A 20537-nucleotide genomic window follows, 5' to 3' on the forward strand; every position below is an offset into this window, starting at 1 on the left:
GAATCACCTGCAGCCCTATACGATCATCTGCAGCCCTGTAGAATCACCTGCAGCCATATACGATCATCTGCAGCCCTGTAGAATCACCTGCAGCCATATACGATCATCTGCAGCCCTGTAGAATCACCTGCAGCCATATATGATCATCTGCAGCCCTGTGGAATCACCTGCAGCCCTGTAGAATCACCTGCAGCTCTGTAGAATCACCTGTAGCTGATATTAGATGAATATTCGGACACCCCTGGTCAAATTACATGCAATTCTTCATTGTCTGAGTTAACATAAATACACGTCCTCCACAGAGAACATACATATACACATTTCAACACACAACCACTGCTTACTTGCTAACTTTTTTATCATAAAAAAGTAATGGGACGTTTTATGTTATGTTGATTTCGTCTCATGTTTAAATCAGCAATGAACAGAAATAGCTGACAATTATCTGACTTTTCTACTCCTTACACTTTAAAAACAGCCTCGTTACTCCTATTTCATTTCCCTTTGTTTTCATTACGGCTTGTTTTCCATCCATTACTTTTACTTTTCTACTTGAAGTACTTCTGAAACCAGTACTTTTACACTTTTACTGGAGTAAGAAGCTTAGTAAGATACTTCAGCTTCTATAGAAGTCTTTTAAACCCTCGTATCTCCACTCACTTCTACCTAAATCATGAATTTAAATACTTTTGACACCTTTGATCACAAGCTCAAACACCCTGTGTGTGCAGACTAGTAGGAAATAATGCCACAGATCGATCCCACATCCTCTCGCTCTTCAGGGATGAACCCTACCTTCACCATGTTTTATTCATTCATTCATCACATGCTCAGTTATTAGAGGTGAGGCACGAGTGAGGTACGAGTTTGGCTTTCAGAACTCAACGTGTGGCGGATCTCTGACGTGATAATACAGCATGTTCATTCAGACAGTTCATCATCCAGCTTATCCTCTCCCACAGATAACATTTAATCCCAATTGGCAGCATTGACACACTGCTCTACAAACAGCGCGTGCCCTGCTGTGCTTTTTAAAAGGCACTCAGTGCATTAACACACATTAATTGAATTCATCCAATTGATAAAGCATTAAGAGCCGTGCCCTGTGAACCACTTAGTCTATCGACTGCGCCCCGGGCTACCAGCGGGGTCAGAGAGGAGCAGATGCTGGAGAGCTGATTAGGCCGAGCGGTTGGTTCTCATATGGAGTGAGTGTTTAGGAATATGATGTGATAGGACATTTCTAAGAGCATTAAAGGATGAAGTTGCATTATGGGTGCATGTGTGTTTATGTGTATATAGCAACTATATGCTATAGTTTTTGTGATGAGCACTACTCAGGTGGAGGTGGAGCTCATGGGGATTTCATGCCCTCTGGTGACTTCTGAAAAGGAATGTGTGGGATGTGTCTGGTGCATAACATCGGCCTGATCTTCTACTCTGGAGAAAAGAGCCCAACAGTGATCCTTAACTTCCTAAAAGCTGTTTGCCATCGACTTAACAGAGGGGTTGTAGTCAAGACCACCTTGGTCAAGTCCAAGAGAGGTCTGAATCTGCTGGAGTACATTAAAAGTGAGCTGCACCCGTGTAGATTTATTTGGAACAATGCAAGAAATTACTCTTACTTTCATTGTGAAATAATGTAATTACATAATTAATTACATGCAATGTAGTTATGCAATGAATTTTACATTTAGTGCCCTTTATATTCTGTATCGCTAGATTTGAGACTTTACTTTTAACATTTGTCAGAAATCCAAACAAAGTGATTTTAACTGCATGTCTTACTTAAGTTTTTAGGGCTGTATTATTTATAATAACACAAGATATCAGATTGGTACCGGCCGACGGTCAGCATTAGGGTCCTCGGATCGGATCGATGGCCAAAAAACCTTGATCGGGACATCCCTAGACCAAAGACTAAATGGCCGAGACTGAGTACAAGTAGAAATACTGAGGCTAAGACCCCTCTAAGACGATAGAAGTGTGTCCTAGGTCCAGACTTGAGTACTTCAGCATTGCCTAACACAACGGAGCGGTGGGCAGCCATTGCTGCAGCACCCGGGGAGCAGAGAGGGTAAAGGGCCTTGCTTAAGGGCCCAACCGTGGCAGCTTAACGAGCCCGGGTATTGAACCCGAAACCTATAGCCTGGAGCACTAACCGCTGAGCTATATCCTGTATAGCTACATGTGTTACGTATTGAATACTGCAGATTTCACACACACATCCCCCTTTTCTGGCACTCAAGGGGGACGAGGTATAAACTGCTTAGGGAAAAGAAGATAAGATCAGGGCAAGATTTGAGGGCAATATTGGCACAATTGTCTTAAGAGTTTAAAATCACTCACTAAAATTTCACTAACTGAGTCTCTTCCCTGCCGTGCAGCCTCTTTCTACGGGGACGGTTTTGTGCAGCTGAGAATTGTGGAATCGTCCAGCAAAAACTCTCTGCATGTGCGCTTTCGGACGTCCAGCTCTGATGGCCTGCTCTTCCTGGCAGCTGGGGAGAATGACTTCCTCTGGGTGGCGCTACACTCTGGACGCATTCAGGTGCGAACGTTATACACGTAAAAATAAAGGTGCTTCAAAGGGTTCTCTGACATAGAAGAACCACCTTTGGTCCCATAAGGAACCGTGGTTGTAATAAAGATGTGTGAGTGTGAAGAACCTTTTAGAGGTTGTGAGAAGGTTCTTTACCAATTTAAAGGTTCCTCACTCTCACCCCCCCCCTCCCTTTGTTGTAAACTTGGTTCTTTCTGGACCCAAAGGTGGTTCTTCTGGCCTGAAATGTGCCTACCATTAACAAGGCGGGTCCACACTATTCGGCATGAGTAGTACAGTAAAGCTGTGTTTACACTTATACTGCATGTCCAAATGTTTGTGGACACCCCTTCTAATGAGTGCATTCAGCAACTTTAAGTTGCACCCATTGCTGACACAGATGTGCAAATGCACACTCTCTTACACACACTGCTTGTCTAGACCCTATAGAGAATTACCGCCAATAGAATAGGACCATCTGAAGCAGATAATAACTTAATAAACATCAACCTACTGCCACCATGGCTAATGCCAGACGTGGGCTAGAGGGGTGTAAAGCCCCCCAGCATTGAGCTGTGGAGCAGTGGAAGAACTGTGTTCTCTGGAGTGATGGATGGTGGTGCTCCATCCAATACTTTTGGGATGAATGAGCCAGTAGACAGTAGAGACAGTTACTCCAACAAAAGCTGGATCAGCTCTTTTTTAATACCCCTGATTTCACAAGAAACAATGAATGAGCAGGTGTCCCAATACTTTTATCCATATGCAGTGTACATAGATAGTGAGATATACTTTGCTAAGAGATTTTGATGTGCAAGCAATGGAGCAGTTTTGAACTGGTCACTGGCAAAGAAGTCAAAGAGGATTAGGTTGAAACTGTAATGCAAACCTGACTGGATGAGCTGTAAATTACACATCCAGGCTCCATGGGTTTCTGCAGTAGCCCTGCATAGTAATTAAATAAGGCACAGCAAACAGGGCATACATTTCATTAACTGAGATGATCTCATAGTGGTCCCCCTATAAATCTCTCAGAATCCTCATCTAACCCAGCTAGATGTTTCCTAAAGCTCTGATAAACACCAACCTCTCAAAGACATCTGGTAAACACACCAACAGTTATTATCTTCAGGATGCCCGAGGGGTGAAAAAACAAAAGGCAGGTGATTTCTTGCTACCTCCAGACGGGGATGGCTTCTTATACACTGAGCTTTTTCCTGCTTTTCATTTAGAAAAACAAGTCGTCTCATGTTTTCTCTGTATTGAAGCTCCTGACTGGTTAGATGTTCTCTGTAAATCTGCTGATTTGACCGTTTTCTGTCCTTTAATTTTTTTATTGTGTTCCTCACAGGTACGACTCGACCTTGGATCAGGAGAGCACACCTTTCGGTCAGAGAAAGGGACTCCATTAAACGACCTACTCTGGCACACCATAGAACTTCAACACGATGAGCACCATGTCGCCCTCGCTGTGGACAAAACCTGCCATGGCAGTCTGAGGATTCCAGGACCTGACTTGGAGCTCAGCATCCAGGAAGGCCTTTATGTAGGGGGGCTCGGGAGTCTGGATAAGATCTACCTCTTCGGAGACATGTGCCCTGTAGCCTTTCGAGGTTGTATGGATGAGGTGTTCTTCAACGAACACAACCTTCTCTCGTCCCTGAGGCCTTACTCTGGCTATAAAATGGTCCACGAGGTATCGTTAGGCTGCAGCCCACAGTTCTCTGCCACTGTGAATGACTCCATCAGTTTCTTTAGTTCCAAGGCCTACATGTCTCTGCCTGTGTGGGAGGTTCCACAGGAAGGGGTGTTCGATTGTGAGCTTTACACATCAGCTGAAGAAGGGCTCCTTTTGTACAGCACTGCTGGGCAAGGGGACTATGTGGCCCTGGAGATACGAGACAGGCACCTTGTTGCAGTTGTTAGGATAGGTGGAAGTAAGACAGCCCTGCGCACCACAACCGCGGTGAACGAAGGAGGCTGGCACTCGGTGCGGCTTTATCTGGCTCCCAGGGCCCTCCACTTAACTGTAGGGGAGGAGACACTCAACTCCAGCTTTGGAGCCAAGTCTCGGCCCCTTCAGCTAAGCGGGCCCCTCTTCTTGGGAGGAGTGGATGTAAGCACTCGTGCAGAGGTTCGGAGGAATGGCTTGCTCTCCGTAGTGGGAAAACGCATAGGTGGAGGCTCCTTTAAAGGCTGTCTCAGGAACATCAGAGTCAACGGCCAAAACATGGGTCTGCCCAATGCTCTGGTCACCAAAGATGTATCTGTCGGCTGTGAGCCAGTGAGGAACGTTGAACCCGTGACCACTGTAAGTCCTGAAACACTTCAGACTTCAGACAACACAGAACATCAGCCTGAATTGGATAAAAAGAAGACTCAGGCTTTCTTACTGCTCCAAGACTTGGAGGTCCCGGAGGGTGGACGAGCGCCACTCGAGTCAAAGCACATTAAGATGAACCTGGAGTTCCGCAAGCTTGGGATCCGCCAATCACAGATCATGTTCCGTATTGAGGAGCAGCCAGTCCACGGACAGTTGAGGCTTGACGTTGACTCTGATCAGGGGGACAATACCTTCAGTATGCTGGACCTTTGGCAAGGGAGAGTCATGTATGTCCACGGAGGCTCTGAGGATCCTCTGGACTTCTTCATGTTTTCGGTCTTCACCAGCAGTAAGAAAGAGGTGCCTGCTTTTCTGAAGGGGAACCGCTTGCACAGGTTTAACATTACTGTCGAGCCTAGAAACGACGCACCAGAGCTCAGCCTCCCTGAAGGAAACCTCTTTGTGCTCCTGGAGAACTCCAAACGGCGTCTAAGCACAGACGTGCTCAGGGCCACCGACCCTGACAGCAACTCCACAGAGCTAGTTTTCACTCTTCTAGGTAACCTGACTGCAGATGCTGGATTTCTGGAACACGAGGATAACCCCGGGCAAGCTGTGACCTCGTTCTCCTACGCGGATCTGGAACAGGGTAAGGTGAGCTTTGTCCATACAGGCATCAGCAACTCTAGGATGGCCCTCAGGGCAAGCGATGGGGAAAAAATAAGCAACACGGTGGTGATAAGAGTCATGGCTGTCACCCTGGAGCACAGCATTGTGAACAACACAGGTGTGGAGGTCATCCAGGGTGGAGCTACCCACATTGGTAACAAACATCTTGCCGTCCAAGTGAACGTGGCCACGCAAGCAATGGACATCCGCTACGATGTCTTGGAGCCTCCGATTTACGGCGAGGTGCAGCGGCTGCACTCTAGTGGAGAGTGGAAGCAGACGAACACCTTCACGCAGAAACTTCTGGAAAAGGAACGACTCCGGTATCTCAGCACCTACCGTGGAAGCCAGCTGAACAACGTGACCGACAGCTTCAGGTGCAAAGTCACGATTGGCTCTCTGGCTACAGATGAGGTTTTCTTCGTGATAAAGGTCCGCTGGATTCATTACAAAGTCACGAGGAGCAAACTGGAGGTGGACAGCGATCGCGAAGTCACCCTGACTCCTCAGGAATTTCGAGTCGTCTCTAAAGGAGTAAGACAGTCCGAGGACGACATTCACATCCGCTTGTTAACGTTACCCAGAAGAGGGAACCTGCTGTTCAACGATGAGATCCTACAGAAGAACTCCAGTTTCAGCCAGAAGAACATCACCGATCACCAGCTGAGGTATAAGCTGTTTGAAAGAGCCCATGAAGACATGAGGGACGCCTTCAGTTTCCAGGTGTTCTCAGAATACTCCCAGTCTGGGAAACATGACTTCAGGATCAGCATCAAAGCAGATGTTAACAGCATGGTCTTGAGAAATCTAGGACTTTCTGTCTTGGAAGGGGAACGTAAGGTCATATCCAAGGACATGCTTTTCTCAGAGACGCTCAGCTCCAGAGAGGTGTATTACACCATCACAAGCAGTCCTCAGCATGGGAAGATAATAAGAATGAGCCATTTCAATTCCACCATCAACAGCGATAACATCGTGATGTTCACCAACAAGGACCTTGTGGAGGAATGCATCTCCTACGTTCATGATGACAGCGAAACCATGCATGATGCATTCACCTTCCGTGCGTCCATGTCACCTCTGAAGGACAAAGCTCCGACCACAGAGGACACTTTCAACATCTCTATCCAGCTGGTCAACGATGAGAAACCTGTCCGCGTTGTGGATAAAGTCTTTCACGTTGCCCGCGACGGTCAGAAACTGCTGACTTTAGAAGACCTCTGTTACCATGACCCTGACATTGACTACAATGATGGGCAGCTGCTCTACACCAGGCGAGGAATCCCAATGGGTGAGCTAGTCCTGGTAAACGACACGTCCCACAAGCTTTACCAATTCCGTCAGAGGGATCTAGAGGAGAAGCGAGTGCTCTTCGTCCACAAAGGCGTCAGCTTCGGACGCTTTGTCCTCTTCATATCAGATGGTAAGCACTATGCTTCAACACTGCTAGAGGTCAGTGCTCAGGATCCATATCTGAAGGTGGCTAACAACACTGGCCTACTGGTCCAGAAGGGCAAGGAGGTCCTTTTAAGGCCTGCTAACTTCAGCATCACCACCAACATGGACGTGAGAAGTGATGAGGATGTTCTTTTTGAGATATTTCACCCCCCAAGTTATGGCACTCTACTTTGTGATGGCATGGAGGGTGATGCTTTCACCCTGTATGATGTGAAGGCAGGCCATGTAGTGTACCATCACGACAACAGCATGAACATGGTGGACACCTTCAGCTTTACCGCTGCGGTAAAAGGGTTGCGTCTGGACGTGACTGTGGCAGTGAAGGTGTACCTCGAGAGTCACCAGCGGGCTCCACAGGTCGCACACAATAACTCTGTACTGGTGGAAGAAGGAAAACCAGTGAAAATTCACAAAAAGGAGCTTGAGGTATGTATTGGATTAAAAAATGTATTTTTTACATTTTTACATCAAACTTCAGCAGTCCATATGTGGCCCACGCATCTTCCCAATTTCTCACTTTTGCTACTACATACACTAAATGTCCAAATGTTTGCAGACACCCCTTCTAATGAATGCATTCAGCTACTTTGTTGCACCCAAGTTGCACCCGTTGCTGTCACAGCTTGTCTAGTCTTTGTAGAGACGTACTGCCAATAGAATAACCTACCTACAAACCTATTGGTCCTATGCCTAATGCCAGGCCTGGGCTAAAGGGGTATAAAGCCCCCAGCAATGAGCTGTGGAGCAGTGGGGGGAGAAACAGAGTTCTCTGGAATGGTGGTTGGTGCTCCATCTAGTACTTTTGGATGGGATGAGTTGGGTAGTGGTGATCCTCCAACATGCTGACCTCACTAATGCTTTTGTCACTGAATGCTCTTGTCAGTCAAATCCTTACAGCAGTGCTCCTTCAAAATCTAGAGAGCCTTCTTTCCTGAACAGTAGAGACAATTACTTCAACATCAGCTCTTTTTTTAAAACCCTTGATTTTGGAGGAAACAATGAATGAGCAGGTGTCCCAATACTTTTGTCCATTGTAGTTTTGTTTTTAAGAATTTTCAGAATTGCCATTTTCTTCGTCATTGTCATTGCCATTACTTTTCCGAGTAAATGGTCACCCAGCCCGACCTGCTGAAAGATTGCCCGCTGAGGTCCCCTCTACCTGCGTCAGACCAGCTGCCACCTACCAGTCCGACCAGCAGGCCCCGTCCCCACCACCACCCATACCAGACCAGCGGCACACCCTCCTACCACTGCCACCTGTTTAATGACCATGTTAAAACCTAAATGACTCTTTACTATATAATATCACCACTATTAACTATCATTACTCTGACCATCACTGCCAGGACTATATTAAGTTCTACTACACCATGATTAATATATTATGATTATGATCAGAGCAGTTCAACAGTATCGATGGTTTGGTAACTTTTATTAATAATTAATAAATAGTTCTGATCAGAGGAGGACGGATCGGGTCCCCCTTGTGAGTCTTGGTTCCTCCCAAGGTTTCTTCCTCCAGCTCTGAGGGGGTTCTTCCTTGCCACTGTCGCTGTTGGCTGCTCACTGGGGGTCTTGGATCCTTCATGTCTTACGTTATTTCTTTTTTTCTGTCTTTTATTAATTACTAATTATGTAAAGCTGCTTTGTGACGACAACAGTTGTAAAAAGCTATGCAAATAAATTTGACTTGACTTGTCTTGTAGGTGGTTCATGAGGATAGCACATCAGCCGAAATTCTCTATTCCGTGAAGACCACCCCCTCATACGGCTTTTTACGGCGCTACGTGGAGGGAGAACCCCATTATCAAGGAACACTGGAAAAGCCCATTCAGAGCTTTTCACAAGAGGACATCAACGCAGGCCACATCCAGTACGTGCAAGTGAAACCCGGCCACTCCAACGACTCTTTCTCGCTGGACGTCACTAACGGCATTCTGACAGTCAGTGACCTCGTGGTCTCTGTGGAGATAATCCCTTCTCACATACCGCTAGAAGTTTCAAATCTAACCTTGAAAGAAGGATCTTCGAAGGCCTTAACTCAGGAGGTCATCAAGGTCACCAGCAGACACTTCAAAGGACTCCATTTCCAGTATCATTTGATAGAGGGGCCACACCATGGGCATATAGAGCACTCGAGGATCCCCGGAGTTCCTATCCCATCATTCACCAGGATGCAGGTCAGTGTTTGCTTTGTCGTTTCTTTCTGACCCTCCAACCACCCCACATTTAACCCTCTGTAACCATTTAACATGGTTACAGAGGATTTCAGAGGAGTCTGGGTGTTTCTTCATACCCAAGAACATGAAGAAAGGACGGAGGACACCTATTGAGATGCGCTGTGCACTTGCTATTGCGCAATACAGTGAACCCAGCTGTTAGTCACTATTATCCACGGCTAACCAGCTTACCTAAGGCTACCACAGGAGGGAATATGAGCCTCATATAATAAACAATCGCTGCTTGTATTAAATAAACTAAGATTTGACGCTAAGATTGACGTGTGTTGCATTACCGCCACCTGCTGATCGGAGGTGTCAAGTAACGAAGTACAAACATTTTCGGTTATCTAAACTTTACTGGAGTAATTCTTTATTTTTTTAGCCGACTTTTTACTTCTACCTCTCACATTTTCACCCAATTATCTGAACTTTCTACTCCTTACATTTTAAAAACAGTCTCGTTCCTCCTATTTCATTTTCCTTTGTTTTCATTGCGGCTCGTCATCAATAAAAACCCTCTCCAGATAAATCTCTCCATCTGGAAAGTGTGAGTCTGATCGTGGTTGAATGAGAAGTATAAACAGACTCCATTCTGACTCCCTATTGGTTTATAAGAGATCCATCACACCTGCACACGTCCCGTCACTCTCCAGCGAGCTCACAGCAGACGTCTGTAGTCTAGTATGAAGACTGTGTCCGTGGCAGAGACTCAAGAGACCTGCAGTGAAACGTCCCGACTGAGCCCAACATTTACACTCCAATAAAGCTTATTGATCACACGCCTCTGAAGTCTGACTTTCTGCAGCTTTACAAAACTTCTAGACAACGACTCCTCATATTTTCCTCCATGAAGCTCATGTTGATGCTCAGTAGAGCACAGAGACGCTCCTTTAATAGAGCTGATATTACTGAAATGCTTCATTTTCAATGGGCAGATCTGCAGCTGAAACAGGAGCCTAGTGCAGCCCAACAATTTTAACATTAACATTTTAATAGATCATTCTTCTCATTATGGCTTTTAGAGGAATGTTTTTTTGGGGAGGGGGGGGGGGTGGTGCACTATAGACCCCTGTGGCGCGGCTTAAGCTTTTGGCCTTGTTTTCCTTCCATTACTTTTACTTTTCTACTTGAAGTCGTTCTGAAACCAGTACTTTTACACTTTTACTGGAGTAAAAAGCTTCAGTTGATACGTCAGCTTCTATAGAAGCCCTTTATAACCCTCTTTCCAGTCTCCTCTGCTTCTACAACCTTCTTTCTGAAGGCCTCAGAGAGCTCTCTGGATTCGGCCATGATTGTGATCTTTTTCACCTCTCACTTCAACCATCAATCAACAGCAGACCAGACTAAACGTCTGAGGTGTAAATTTAAAGACCGGCTCCTCCAGAATAATCCTCTCCAACCATGTTCTCTGATCATCTGCAGCTGATTAGAGCCTAATTCTACACATTTGAAGGAGTATTAAATTTGTGTGTGTGGGGGGGGGGCAAACTTTTTCCTCACAGGAAAATGACTTTTATTTCTATTAATTCTCTTTTATAAACGATGATTACATGAAGATCTGATCTCCAGATGTTGAACTATGTCGTTCGGATTCGTTGAACAGGTCGAACACGAGTTCATATACTATGTCCATGACGGCAGCGAGACAACAGCAGATAATTTCACACTGGTGGCGAATGACACCGACCTCCGCAAGCAGAGCCTGCCTCATATAATCCATGTGACTGTGGCGCCGGTCAACGACGAGCCTCCAGTTATCACGGCCAACAGGATCCTGAGGGTGAGCCAATGACTTTCACAGCACATAGACTTGCTTCACCTTATATAACGAAGGATTGACAGGTGACCAGATAATACTGATTGGTTATGCTAACTCACTGACAATAATCACCAGGTTTATTTGATTAATTTCATTTGTATTAATTATAATATTAGAGTTTTACTGAGACAGTAAACACTTTATGCCAAGACATACAGCCTTTAAAAACTTAAAAAATTCCCTGTCCCACAGCACTGCATGTTTGTTGTGCTTCATGTTTGTGTTGAATGGGAATGCTTAGCCCCCCAAAAGCACACCATCGCTGTCATGCAAAAACCTTTTATCTCACAAATGGCGACTTTACAGGAGACTTCAATGGAAATGATCTTCCATTTTACGGTGTACTAATTACTGACGCAACTGCCAATAGAATAGGACTCTCTGGAGCAGATAGATAAACATGAATCTATTGGCACCATGCTGCCTAATGCCAGGTGTGGTCTAGAGGGGTATAAAGCCCCCCAGCATTGAGGAGCTGTGGAGCAGTGGAAGAGCTGTGTTCTCTGGAATGATGGATGGTGGTGCTCCATTCAATACTTTGGGGATGAGGTGGGGATGAGGTGGGGATCTCCACGCAGTGACTGCAGTGATCGCTGTGCCATATATGTTTGTGTTGAAGGGGAAAGCTTAGCCCCCTAAAATCACAGCATAGCTGTCATGCAAAAACCTTTTATCTCACAAATGGCGACTTTACAGGAGACTTCAATGGAAATGATCTTCCATTTTACGGTGTACTAATTACTGACGCAACTGCCAATAGAATAGGACTCTCTGGAGCAGATAGATAAACATGAATCTTTTGGCACCATGCTGCCTAATGCCAGGTGTGGTCTAGAGGGGTATAAAGCCCCCCAGCATTGAGGAGCTGTGGAGCAGTGGAAGAGCTGTGTTCTCTGGAATGATGGATGGTGGTGCTCCATTCAATACTTTGGGGATGAGGTGGGGATCTCCACGCAGTGACTGCAGTGATCGCTGTGCCATATATGTTTGTGTTGAAGGGGAAAGCTTAGCCCCCTAAAATCACAGCATAGCTGTCATGCAAAAACCTTTATATCTCACAAATGGCGGCTTTCAAAATCTAAACGGACGTCAATGTAAAAAACAAAGCGCATTTCAGGTCTTTTTGGAGCTTTTCTATTGGTCCAGTCATCATGAATTTTTGACACAACATTACTAGATAGACTTCATGTCAAACAATTAAAAATGCCAAAAATGGAGATACCAGGCTTTAGTACGACAGCAAGTCAAGTGAGCTGAGGTGCCCGTATTATCTCACTGGATTCTTTGCATTCCACACTTTATCCCCTTGTATGGAGATTCAGTGGGTTTGTTTGTAAAGGGGCCCTGTGGGATTGTGTGTGTGTATCTGTCTGTCACGATACAAAAGCACTCAGGTGGGGATGACTACATGTCAGCACGTCATCATCACTGTGGCTTTTGGAGAGAAGGCTGAGGTAATAGTGGAGTTGGTGGCTCGGTGGTTAGGTGGAGCTGGGTTATTGGTCACAGGGTTGTGGGTTCGATACCTGGTTCCACTAAGCTGCAACTGTTAGGCCCCTGAGCAAGAACTCTAGCCTCCCTGCTCCAGGGGTGCTAAAGCTTTCTAAGCTGGGATAAGTGAATAAAAGTATTACTGCTGTCTAGTGAAAACCATGTATCTCCATTATTGTCATTTTTGGTTTTCTCTATAGTTTAAACCCTGTAGCTGCCCACTATGTTCACCACGTCAATATTTCTGGATGAACAGACCAATAGAATTGCTCTAAATTACTTGGAATAATTGATTTCCATTCATAGTTAAGACCATTTTTGCCTTCCCCATTTTGGAGATACATGTTTTTTCATTGGACAGTGGCGGTATGTTTGTTGTATTTATTATCTACAACTTTATACAGGATTTATTATTAATTATTTAGTGACATTTTGAGTGTGTGTGCACATTTTACTTCACTGTATCATCTGTATAACCTACAGATCTGTTTCACAGCAGTTACTAGAGAACGTAATGAGTAAATAATGAGTAATAGATTATAGGATTATTAATTAAATAGTCATTTAGAGGTCTGGGGGTTACAGACTGTATGTTTGATAAACTGAAAGTATAGAAAGGATCTATTCTGGATTAATACCGCTGCTAAAACATGGGTTTTAGGAGTTTTTCAGACTAGAACTGCACAGTTTGTCCAGCAGGAGGCATAAAAACTCACTACACACTCAATACAGGCCGGAGTGACATTCCTGAACTCGTGAGGAACACTTGTTGAGTTGTCACAAGTTTTTCTTTTCATTTGAAGCTGTACCTGTTACTGATACAGAGGCCAATGGAATAGGACTCTCTGGAGCAGATAAACACCATGACCCTATTGGCACCATGCTGCCTAATGCCAGGTGTGAGCTAGAGGGGTATACAGCCCCCCAGCATTGAGCTGTGGAGCAGTAGAAGAGCTGTGTTCTCTGGAATGATGGTTGTTGCTCCATCCAGTTGTGATGAATGGGACATTCTACCCTCTAAAAGCATCATTGCCGTCATGCAAAAAGCTTATATCTCAAAAATGTAGAAGTGAACAACCTTCTTAACTTTCAGTGAGAGTCTTTTCAGACTAGAACTGCACAGTTTGTCCAGCAGGAGGCATAAAAACCTCGAGACAGGCCTGATGGACATTAATGAACATTCCTGAACATGTGAGGAACACTTCTTCACAAAAACCTTGTATCTCCAAAATGGCAACTTGCAGTAGAATAAAAAAAGCTTCTGAACTTTCAATGATAGTCAATGTAAACCAATTCCAAGTCATTTCTGAGCATTTCTATTGGTCCGTTTATTTTGGAATTGTGACACAATGTAAAAACCTCCTGGCAGATTCACAGTATGTCAAAAAAGTGTTTGCAGAGTCTCTATAAATGAGTCTATAAATTCCACCACCACAGGTTTGGGTGGACTCCATCACTGAAATCACCACAGAAGACCTCAGCGCTGAGGACCTTGACTCTTCCCCGGAGACTCTGGAGTTCATCGTCACTCCTCCAAGCAACGGACATCTGGCCCTGAAGAGCGCCCCCTCCAGGCCTGTCCTGAACTTCACCCAGGCTCACATCCTACATGGCAGGCTGGTGTTCGTACACAGCGGTGAGAACACCCTTCAGTGTCTTTAAAGGAATAGCCAGCTTCAGCTTTACTGCAAGTGTATCTATCAGTGATTCAGGAACCTTACGTTGCACCCATTACTGACACAGATGTGCATTGTGCACCCATTACTGACAGAGATGCAGCTCGTCTAGTCACTGTAGAGAAGTATTGCCAATAGAATAGGACTCTCTTGGCCACATAAACACAGACCTATTGGCACCATGCCTAATGTCAGCATTGAGCTGTGGAGCAGTGGAAGAACTGTGTTCTCTAGAATGATGGTTGGTGCTCCATCCAGTAACTTAGGTAGTTGGGGATAAGGTGGGGTGGTGATCATCCAACGTCCTGGCCTCACTAATGCTATTGTCACTGGGTGCAATCAAATCTTTACAGCAATGCTCGCTCCAAAATCTAGTAGAAAGCCTTTTTCTCTAGACCGTACAGACAGTTACTCCAGCACAAGCGCGAGAAACTCTTTTTAAACAATGAATGAGCAGGTGTCCCAATACTTTTGTCCATATAGTGTATGTTCTTCTTTTCCTAACAGGAGCACTGTCTGGTGGATTCCACTTCCAGGTCAACGATGGAGTAAACTTTGCCCCAAGGCAAATCTTTAGCATCACTGCCCGGTCTCTGGTCCTCACCCTGGAGAGGAACCGTGAGCTCAGAGTTTTTCCAGGTAATTCGTTTTTTGATGATATTTTATTGTTGGCTTTTCTTATCATTTTTAGCCTCCAGTCTGTTCCGTTTGTGAACGACTTACATGCTTTAGCGTTTTGAACAGAATTTTACACAGTCCGATCAGAATATTATGACCACCCCTGGTTTGGAATGAACTCGGCTGGGGACGTCACAGATGTCACCTGACAAGCGACCACACCAGTCAGCTGTAGCAGAGTGCACAACCATCGTCATGGGCAAAGGACGAGATTTTACTGATGTCCAAAAGGGCATGATAACAGGGTCCCGGGTGAAGGGTGGTAGTGTCTCAGAACCTGCTAACTTTGTGGGATCTTCTAGAGCCACCGTAGTGAAGGCGTGCCGAGAATGGACTTCCCGCACATTAAGTGCCTCCCAGCGGCATAACAGCGGACTCACATGAGTGATACAGAGCAAACAACGCACCACAGTGAAGCAGCTAACCTCTATAAAGAATACCTTCCATCACCAAATACAGTCCATGCCATCACGTCTCACTAGTGTCATCTGAGCCAAGGGTGGTTAAAGCCCTCTATAGAGAGTATTCATTGACGTCAAGCTCCCGCTGAAACGCACCCCCTTTAGTCAGACTGAGTGACTAATTATCTGCTGAAGTTAAAGGCAGGTGAACCCGACAGCGATCTGTCCAAATGACCAAAGAGCCGACGGTCCATGGACAGCGATGTGTAGCCAGGAATGTCCAGCTAACTGAGGCTCAAATCACACCTGTTTAGAGGATAAAGCCTCATATCTAAGAGCACAGAGTCGAGTGAATGGTCTTAGGAGAGTGATTCCACTGTTTTCAGGCTCATTCAGTAGACAGGTTCATCCAGGTTTGCTTGCTTTCCCTTTACTGGGGAACTCATTATGTCGCTAAATTCACAACTACAATGGGCTTGTTTTTTTCCCACCTGTTTTCAGAGCAAGATTTTACCACTCAGTGAGCTCCCACATGTTTCGGTGCCTGTGTTTGTTCCAGTCGTTTCTGTAAACTTCATCAATCCCTTAGTTTCTCTTCTCTTGGGCTTTCAGCAGGATTCACATTAAACGCTAGCGCTGCCACTCAGTCTGTCTTTTTGACACTCGGCGGGCGTTGCCGTCACAGGCATACTCTCTATTAGGTTGATGGTCATAACATTCTGATATGACTGTGTATTTACTGTAACTAATGCAGTTTCAACGATCGGTTTATCTTTGGTTTTTAAAAGGTGCCTTAAAGAGTCCAGCATAAAAAACACAGACGGCACAGCAGTACTACTTTTTATTTTTAATACTGAAACTGTGAAACTGTGAGTATCACAGTATAATTAATAGTTTCTCCATAGTTTAAGCCCTGTAGCTGCTCACTATGTTCACCATGTCAATATTTCTGGATAAACAGACCAATAGAAATGCTCTAAATTACTTGGAATAAACTTATATTTTACATTGATTTCCATTCATAGTTAAGACCATTTTTGCCTTCCCCATTTTGGAGATACATGTTTTTTTTAATTGGACATTGGCGGTATGTTTGTTATATTTATTATCTATAAAGTTATACAGGATTTATTATTAATTATTTAGTGACATTTTGAGTGTGTGTGCACATTTTACTTCACTCTCATATCTCTATAACCTACAGATCTATTTCACAGCAGTTACTGGAGAATGTAACGAGTAAATAATGAGTAATAGATTTTATTATGATTATTAATTAAATAGTAATTTAGGGGTCTGGGGATTACATACTGTATGTTTGATAAACTGGAAGTATAGAAAGGATCTATTCTGGATTAATACTGCTGCCAAAAATGGGTTTTAGAACTAGAACTGCACACAGACGGCAAAGCAGTACTACTACAATACTGATAACCGTACTGAAACTGTGAAATTGTGAGCATCAATTAATAGAAATCTAATATTTCTGTTTCAATTAAGCTCTTCACTTAAAAGTAGTAGGCTGTCATGCTCAAACTACTCAAGCACTCTAGACTCTAAACTACTAGAAACTCACAGCTAGCATATCACACATCCAGCTATTTCTGCTGATATCAGCCCTGTACCAACAGCCATCTTAGCAGTGGCAAGCACAGCTGTTTTAGGTTTTGTTTCCTCTTTCAAAATAATAGATAATGTCCAAAGGAAGATCGGTTGTGGGAAAAAACGGCTACTTTTTTCTTTTTTGGTAGGTTCCTCAAATGTGATTTCTGTAGAAGACCTGCTGATCGTCACCAATGACTATGAAGATATTCATGGGAATCGCACTATCGTCTATTCTGTCACCACGCCACCAAAGCTGGGCAGGCTGGTCAGGACGCAGGAGGACAATTCCACAGAGACAAAGCAAATATCCACATTCACTCAGAACATGGTGCGTGTAGATGTTTGTTTTGGAAGAGCAGTGTATAGATTCAGAGGACTATCATACTGTGGAGTAACACCTAATACAGCACCTAACACGGTGTGGCATTTTTACGTTCACCAAATTCTGGCATAACTTGGTTAAGGTACAGCATTTGTCCAAATATTTGTGGACACCTCTTCTAATAAACACGTTCAGCTATTTTAAGTTGCTGAGTTTTAAGTTGCTGAGTCATTGCTGACACAGATGTGCAAATGCACACACACAGTGTACCTATTGGCACCATGCTGCCTAATGCAAGCCGTGGGCTAGGGGGTATAAGGGGCATTGAGCTGTGGAGCAGTGGAAGAACTGTGTTCTCTGGAATGATGGATGGTACTCCATCCAATACTTTTGGGAGGAGTTGAGGATGGGGTTGGGTGATGATTATCCAACATTGTGACCTCACTAAACAGTCTTGTCACTAAATGGAATCAAACCCTCACAGCAATGCTCCTCCAAAAGCAGTGGATCTGACCATGCTCTCTCGAATGATGGATGGTGCTCCATCCAAAACATTTGGGATGAATTGGGGAGTGGTGATAATCCAATATCCAGACCTCATGCAATCAAATCACTCACAGCAATGCTCCAGAATTTAGTAGAAAGCCTTCTTCCTTGGACAGTAGAGACAGTTACTCAAACTAAAGCAGGATCAATGAATCAGTAGGCGTCCCAATACTTTTTTTTTCGTTACAGTGTATTGATTGTTGCCTTAAATCATCAGCTTACTGCCCTTTGTTTTGTTCCCCAGGTCAAAGCCGGCGTGGTCCTGTATGAACACACTGAACCAGTGGGCTGGGCAGCGACTGATTCCTTTATCTTCACTGCATTTTCCCCTCCTGCTTCCCTCCCACCCCAGACTTTCACCATCCACATCTCCTACGACAACATAGGCCAGGAGCACAAGACGGTTCTTCTTGCTAACAGCGGTAATGTCTTTTCACGGTTGGAGAGTTGGACGTCCTAATATTTTGGATGCGCCTTGCTTGCTCTGGCACACCTAATCGGATTTAGGAATAACTTGATACAGAAAGGAAGCCACTTCCAAGTCATGTCAGCCTTGGTTAATACTAACGTAATCAAGTGTACCAGAGCAAGGCAAGAAAAACAGTGAAATACGTAATGCGCTACGCTGACAGTTCTGTGGACAGCCCAGCAAATCGAATTCACTGCCTCTGTCGTTTTTGTGTTTGCAATGGCAGGTGCTGCTGTGGCTGAAGGCAGCCGAGTTACAATAGATAAGTCGAGGTTGGATGCCTCAAACCTTCTGGGAAAGCTGCCTGAAGAAGAGCGCCACTCTTACGAGATCTGGTACGGAGTCACCACACCACCGCGCTACGGTACAATCGTCGTGGGCGAGCGAAACCTCACCCGGGAGAAACCCAACTTCTCCCAGTTCATCCTTAACAAATATGGGATCACGTACGTGCACGATGACTCAGAGACCACCTCGGACAGCTTCGGCTTTGATGTGTGGTTGAATCCCAAAGGGAAACCTGCTCAGCGACCGAAGGACGCTGGCCTTTTGGTCTCGGAGATATTCCATATCTCGGTGACCCCTGTAAATGACCAGCCTCCTATTTTTAAAACCCATGCTCCTGGTCTGAGGGTGATCAAAGGAGACACCGTAGCCTTGGGCCGCGAAAACCTTCTAGTGGTGGACCTGGACACTCCACCTGAGGACATCCACTACACTGTAATTAACAAGCCCAACAACGGATTCCTGGCCTTGCAGGGTAGACTGAACGAGTCTGCGGTCACTTTCTCCCAGGCTGATGTGAACGAAGGAAGGGTGTACTTTGTTCAAGACGGGCATCCCACCTCAGGAATATTCTACTTAAGTGTAACCGACGGCTTCCACCATCCTCTCTACAAGCTCTTCAACCTAGAAGTTGACAACGTCACCATTACCGTAGTAAACAACACCGGGCTGTCTCTTCTGCAAGGGCAGACGACAGTGACCCTGAGCCTCCGTCATCTGGCCGCAGTAACTAACAAGAAAAACACAGCCATAAAATATCACCTCACGTCACCACCAAGTCATGGCCGGCTAATGCTTAAGGAAGAGGCGGCCATATGCTTTGACCAGGAGGACCTGCACTCGGGAAAGGTGTCCTATCACATGACGGATATGTCCTCCTCCCAGGACAGCTTTGAACTGGCTATTCTCACCGCTGAGAGCAACCTGACCAACCAGGTGGTCAACATCACTGTGAAGCCACTGATCCACCTTGGAGACCACGTCTGGATTGCTGACGGTGTCCCTGTGAAGCTCAGGAAGGATGTTCTTGATGCCACAGAGCTTGCTTCCATCAGCGCCAGTGACCCAGTCTTTGAAATCATCGTCCCTCCAAAACATGGAAAGCTGGTCAAAGCGACGTATGGCTTAGGTGGTCCCTCGAAGGCTGTGGAATCGTTCTCCTTTACAGACATCAAGCAGGGCAGGGTTGCCATTGAGGAACACATCAACTTCACTGCGATATATGACAACGCAACAGCGGTCAGGCAGAACATGACGGCTAATGTGCTCAACGACTCGTTCGTGTTCCTCTTGAAGGCAACAAACGTCCAACCTGCCAGAGGTGAGTTCTCTTACTTGGTCTTGCCATATGACCCGAAGACAGGCAAACATGTTCATGCAGAAAATCCGCCGCATCCAACCAGACATCCTTCAATCAACAGAACCACCAACTCGGTGTCCCCCATGAACCAGCCATCGCACACACATGCCACCACAAGGCCACATAGAATCCCACCAAAGACACGATCCAGACATCGCTGGGGGAACCATACGCGAGGCCGTTCCACATTTTCCACTGCACCCAAGCATGCTGATCCCCCCAGGAACACTCCGGTCTGGGTGGAGTCTCTGCCAAGGCCTGCATCCGACCCCCTGTTCATCATCCTGCCCTTCCTGGCCTGCTTGCTTCTCATCGTCATCCTGGTTGTTCTCATTCTGGTCTTCAGGCACAGACGAGAGAAGCGGGCCCAACCTGCAACGATCCCGGACCTGCCCGAGAACTCTGGAGAGGACATTGTGCCGCACAGCCCTTACCTGGGTCCGTCCGAGAGAAGCTTAACCGTCCCCTCGGTTGTGGTGACCCCGCTCACTCCGAGATGCCCCATAAACCCTGTTCTGGAGGCAGTGCACAATGCTGGAGCCTTGGTGCCAGCACTAGCGCCCTCTGACTCTCCACTGCTGCTCTGTACCTGGACCCCCGTGAGCCATGATGGTACTCACCGGTGCTCCCCTGCCACACCGACCCTCAGACAGAATCAGTACTGGGTTTGA

General features: G+C 45.6%; 1 protein-coding gene across 1 annotated transcript in view; it reads left to right on the forward strand.

The window, feature by feature from the left end:
- Positions 1 to 20537, forward strand: part of LOC140536997 (chondroitin sulfate proteoglycan 4-like) — a 21779-nt gene extending 1242 nt beyond the window's left edge. Inside the window, exons 2-10 of the mRNA XM_072659135.1 lie at positions 2388 to 2551; positions 3894 to 7418; positions 8699 to 9172; positions 10818 to 10994; positions 13962 to 14160; positions 14708 to 14839; positions 17031 to 17212; positions 17997 to 18174; positions 18448 to 20537. Of these exons, the coding sequence (XP_072515236.1) occupies positions 2388 to 2551; positions 3894 to 7418; positions 8699 to 9172; positions 10818 to 10994; positions 13962 to 14160; positions 14708 to 14839; positions 17031 to 17212; positions 17997 to 18174; positions 18448 to 20537 (7121 nt within the window). The remainder of the gene's footprint in view (positions 1 to 2387; positions 2552 to 3893; positions 7419 to 8698; positions 9173 to 10817; positions 10995 to 13961; positions 14161 to 14707; positions 14840 to 17030; positions 17213 to 17996; positions 18175 to 18447) is intronic.

This window comes from Salminus brasiliensis, chromosome 16 (genome assembly GCF_030463535.1).
Source record: "Salminus brasiliensis chromosome 16, fSalBra1.hap2, whole genome shotgun sequence".
NCBI lineage: Eukaryota > Metazoa > Chordata > Actinopteri > Characiformes > Bryconidae > Salminus > Salminus brasiliensis.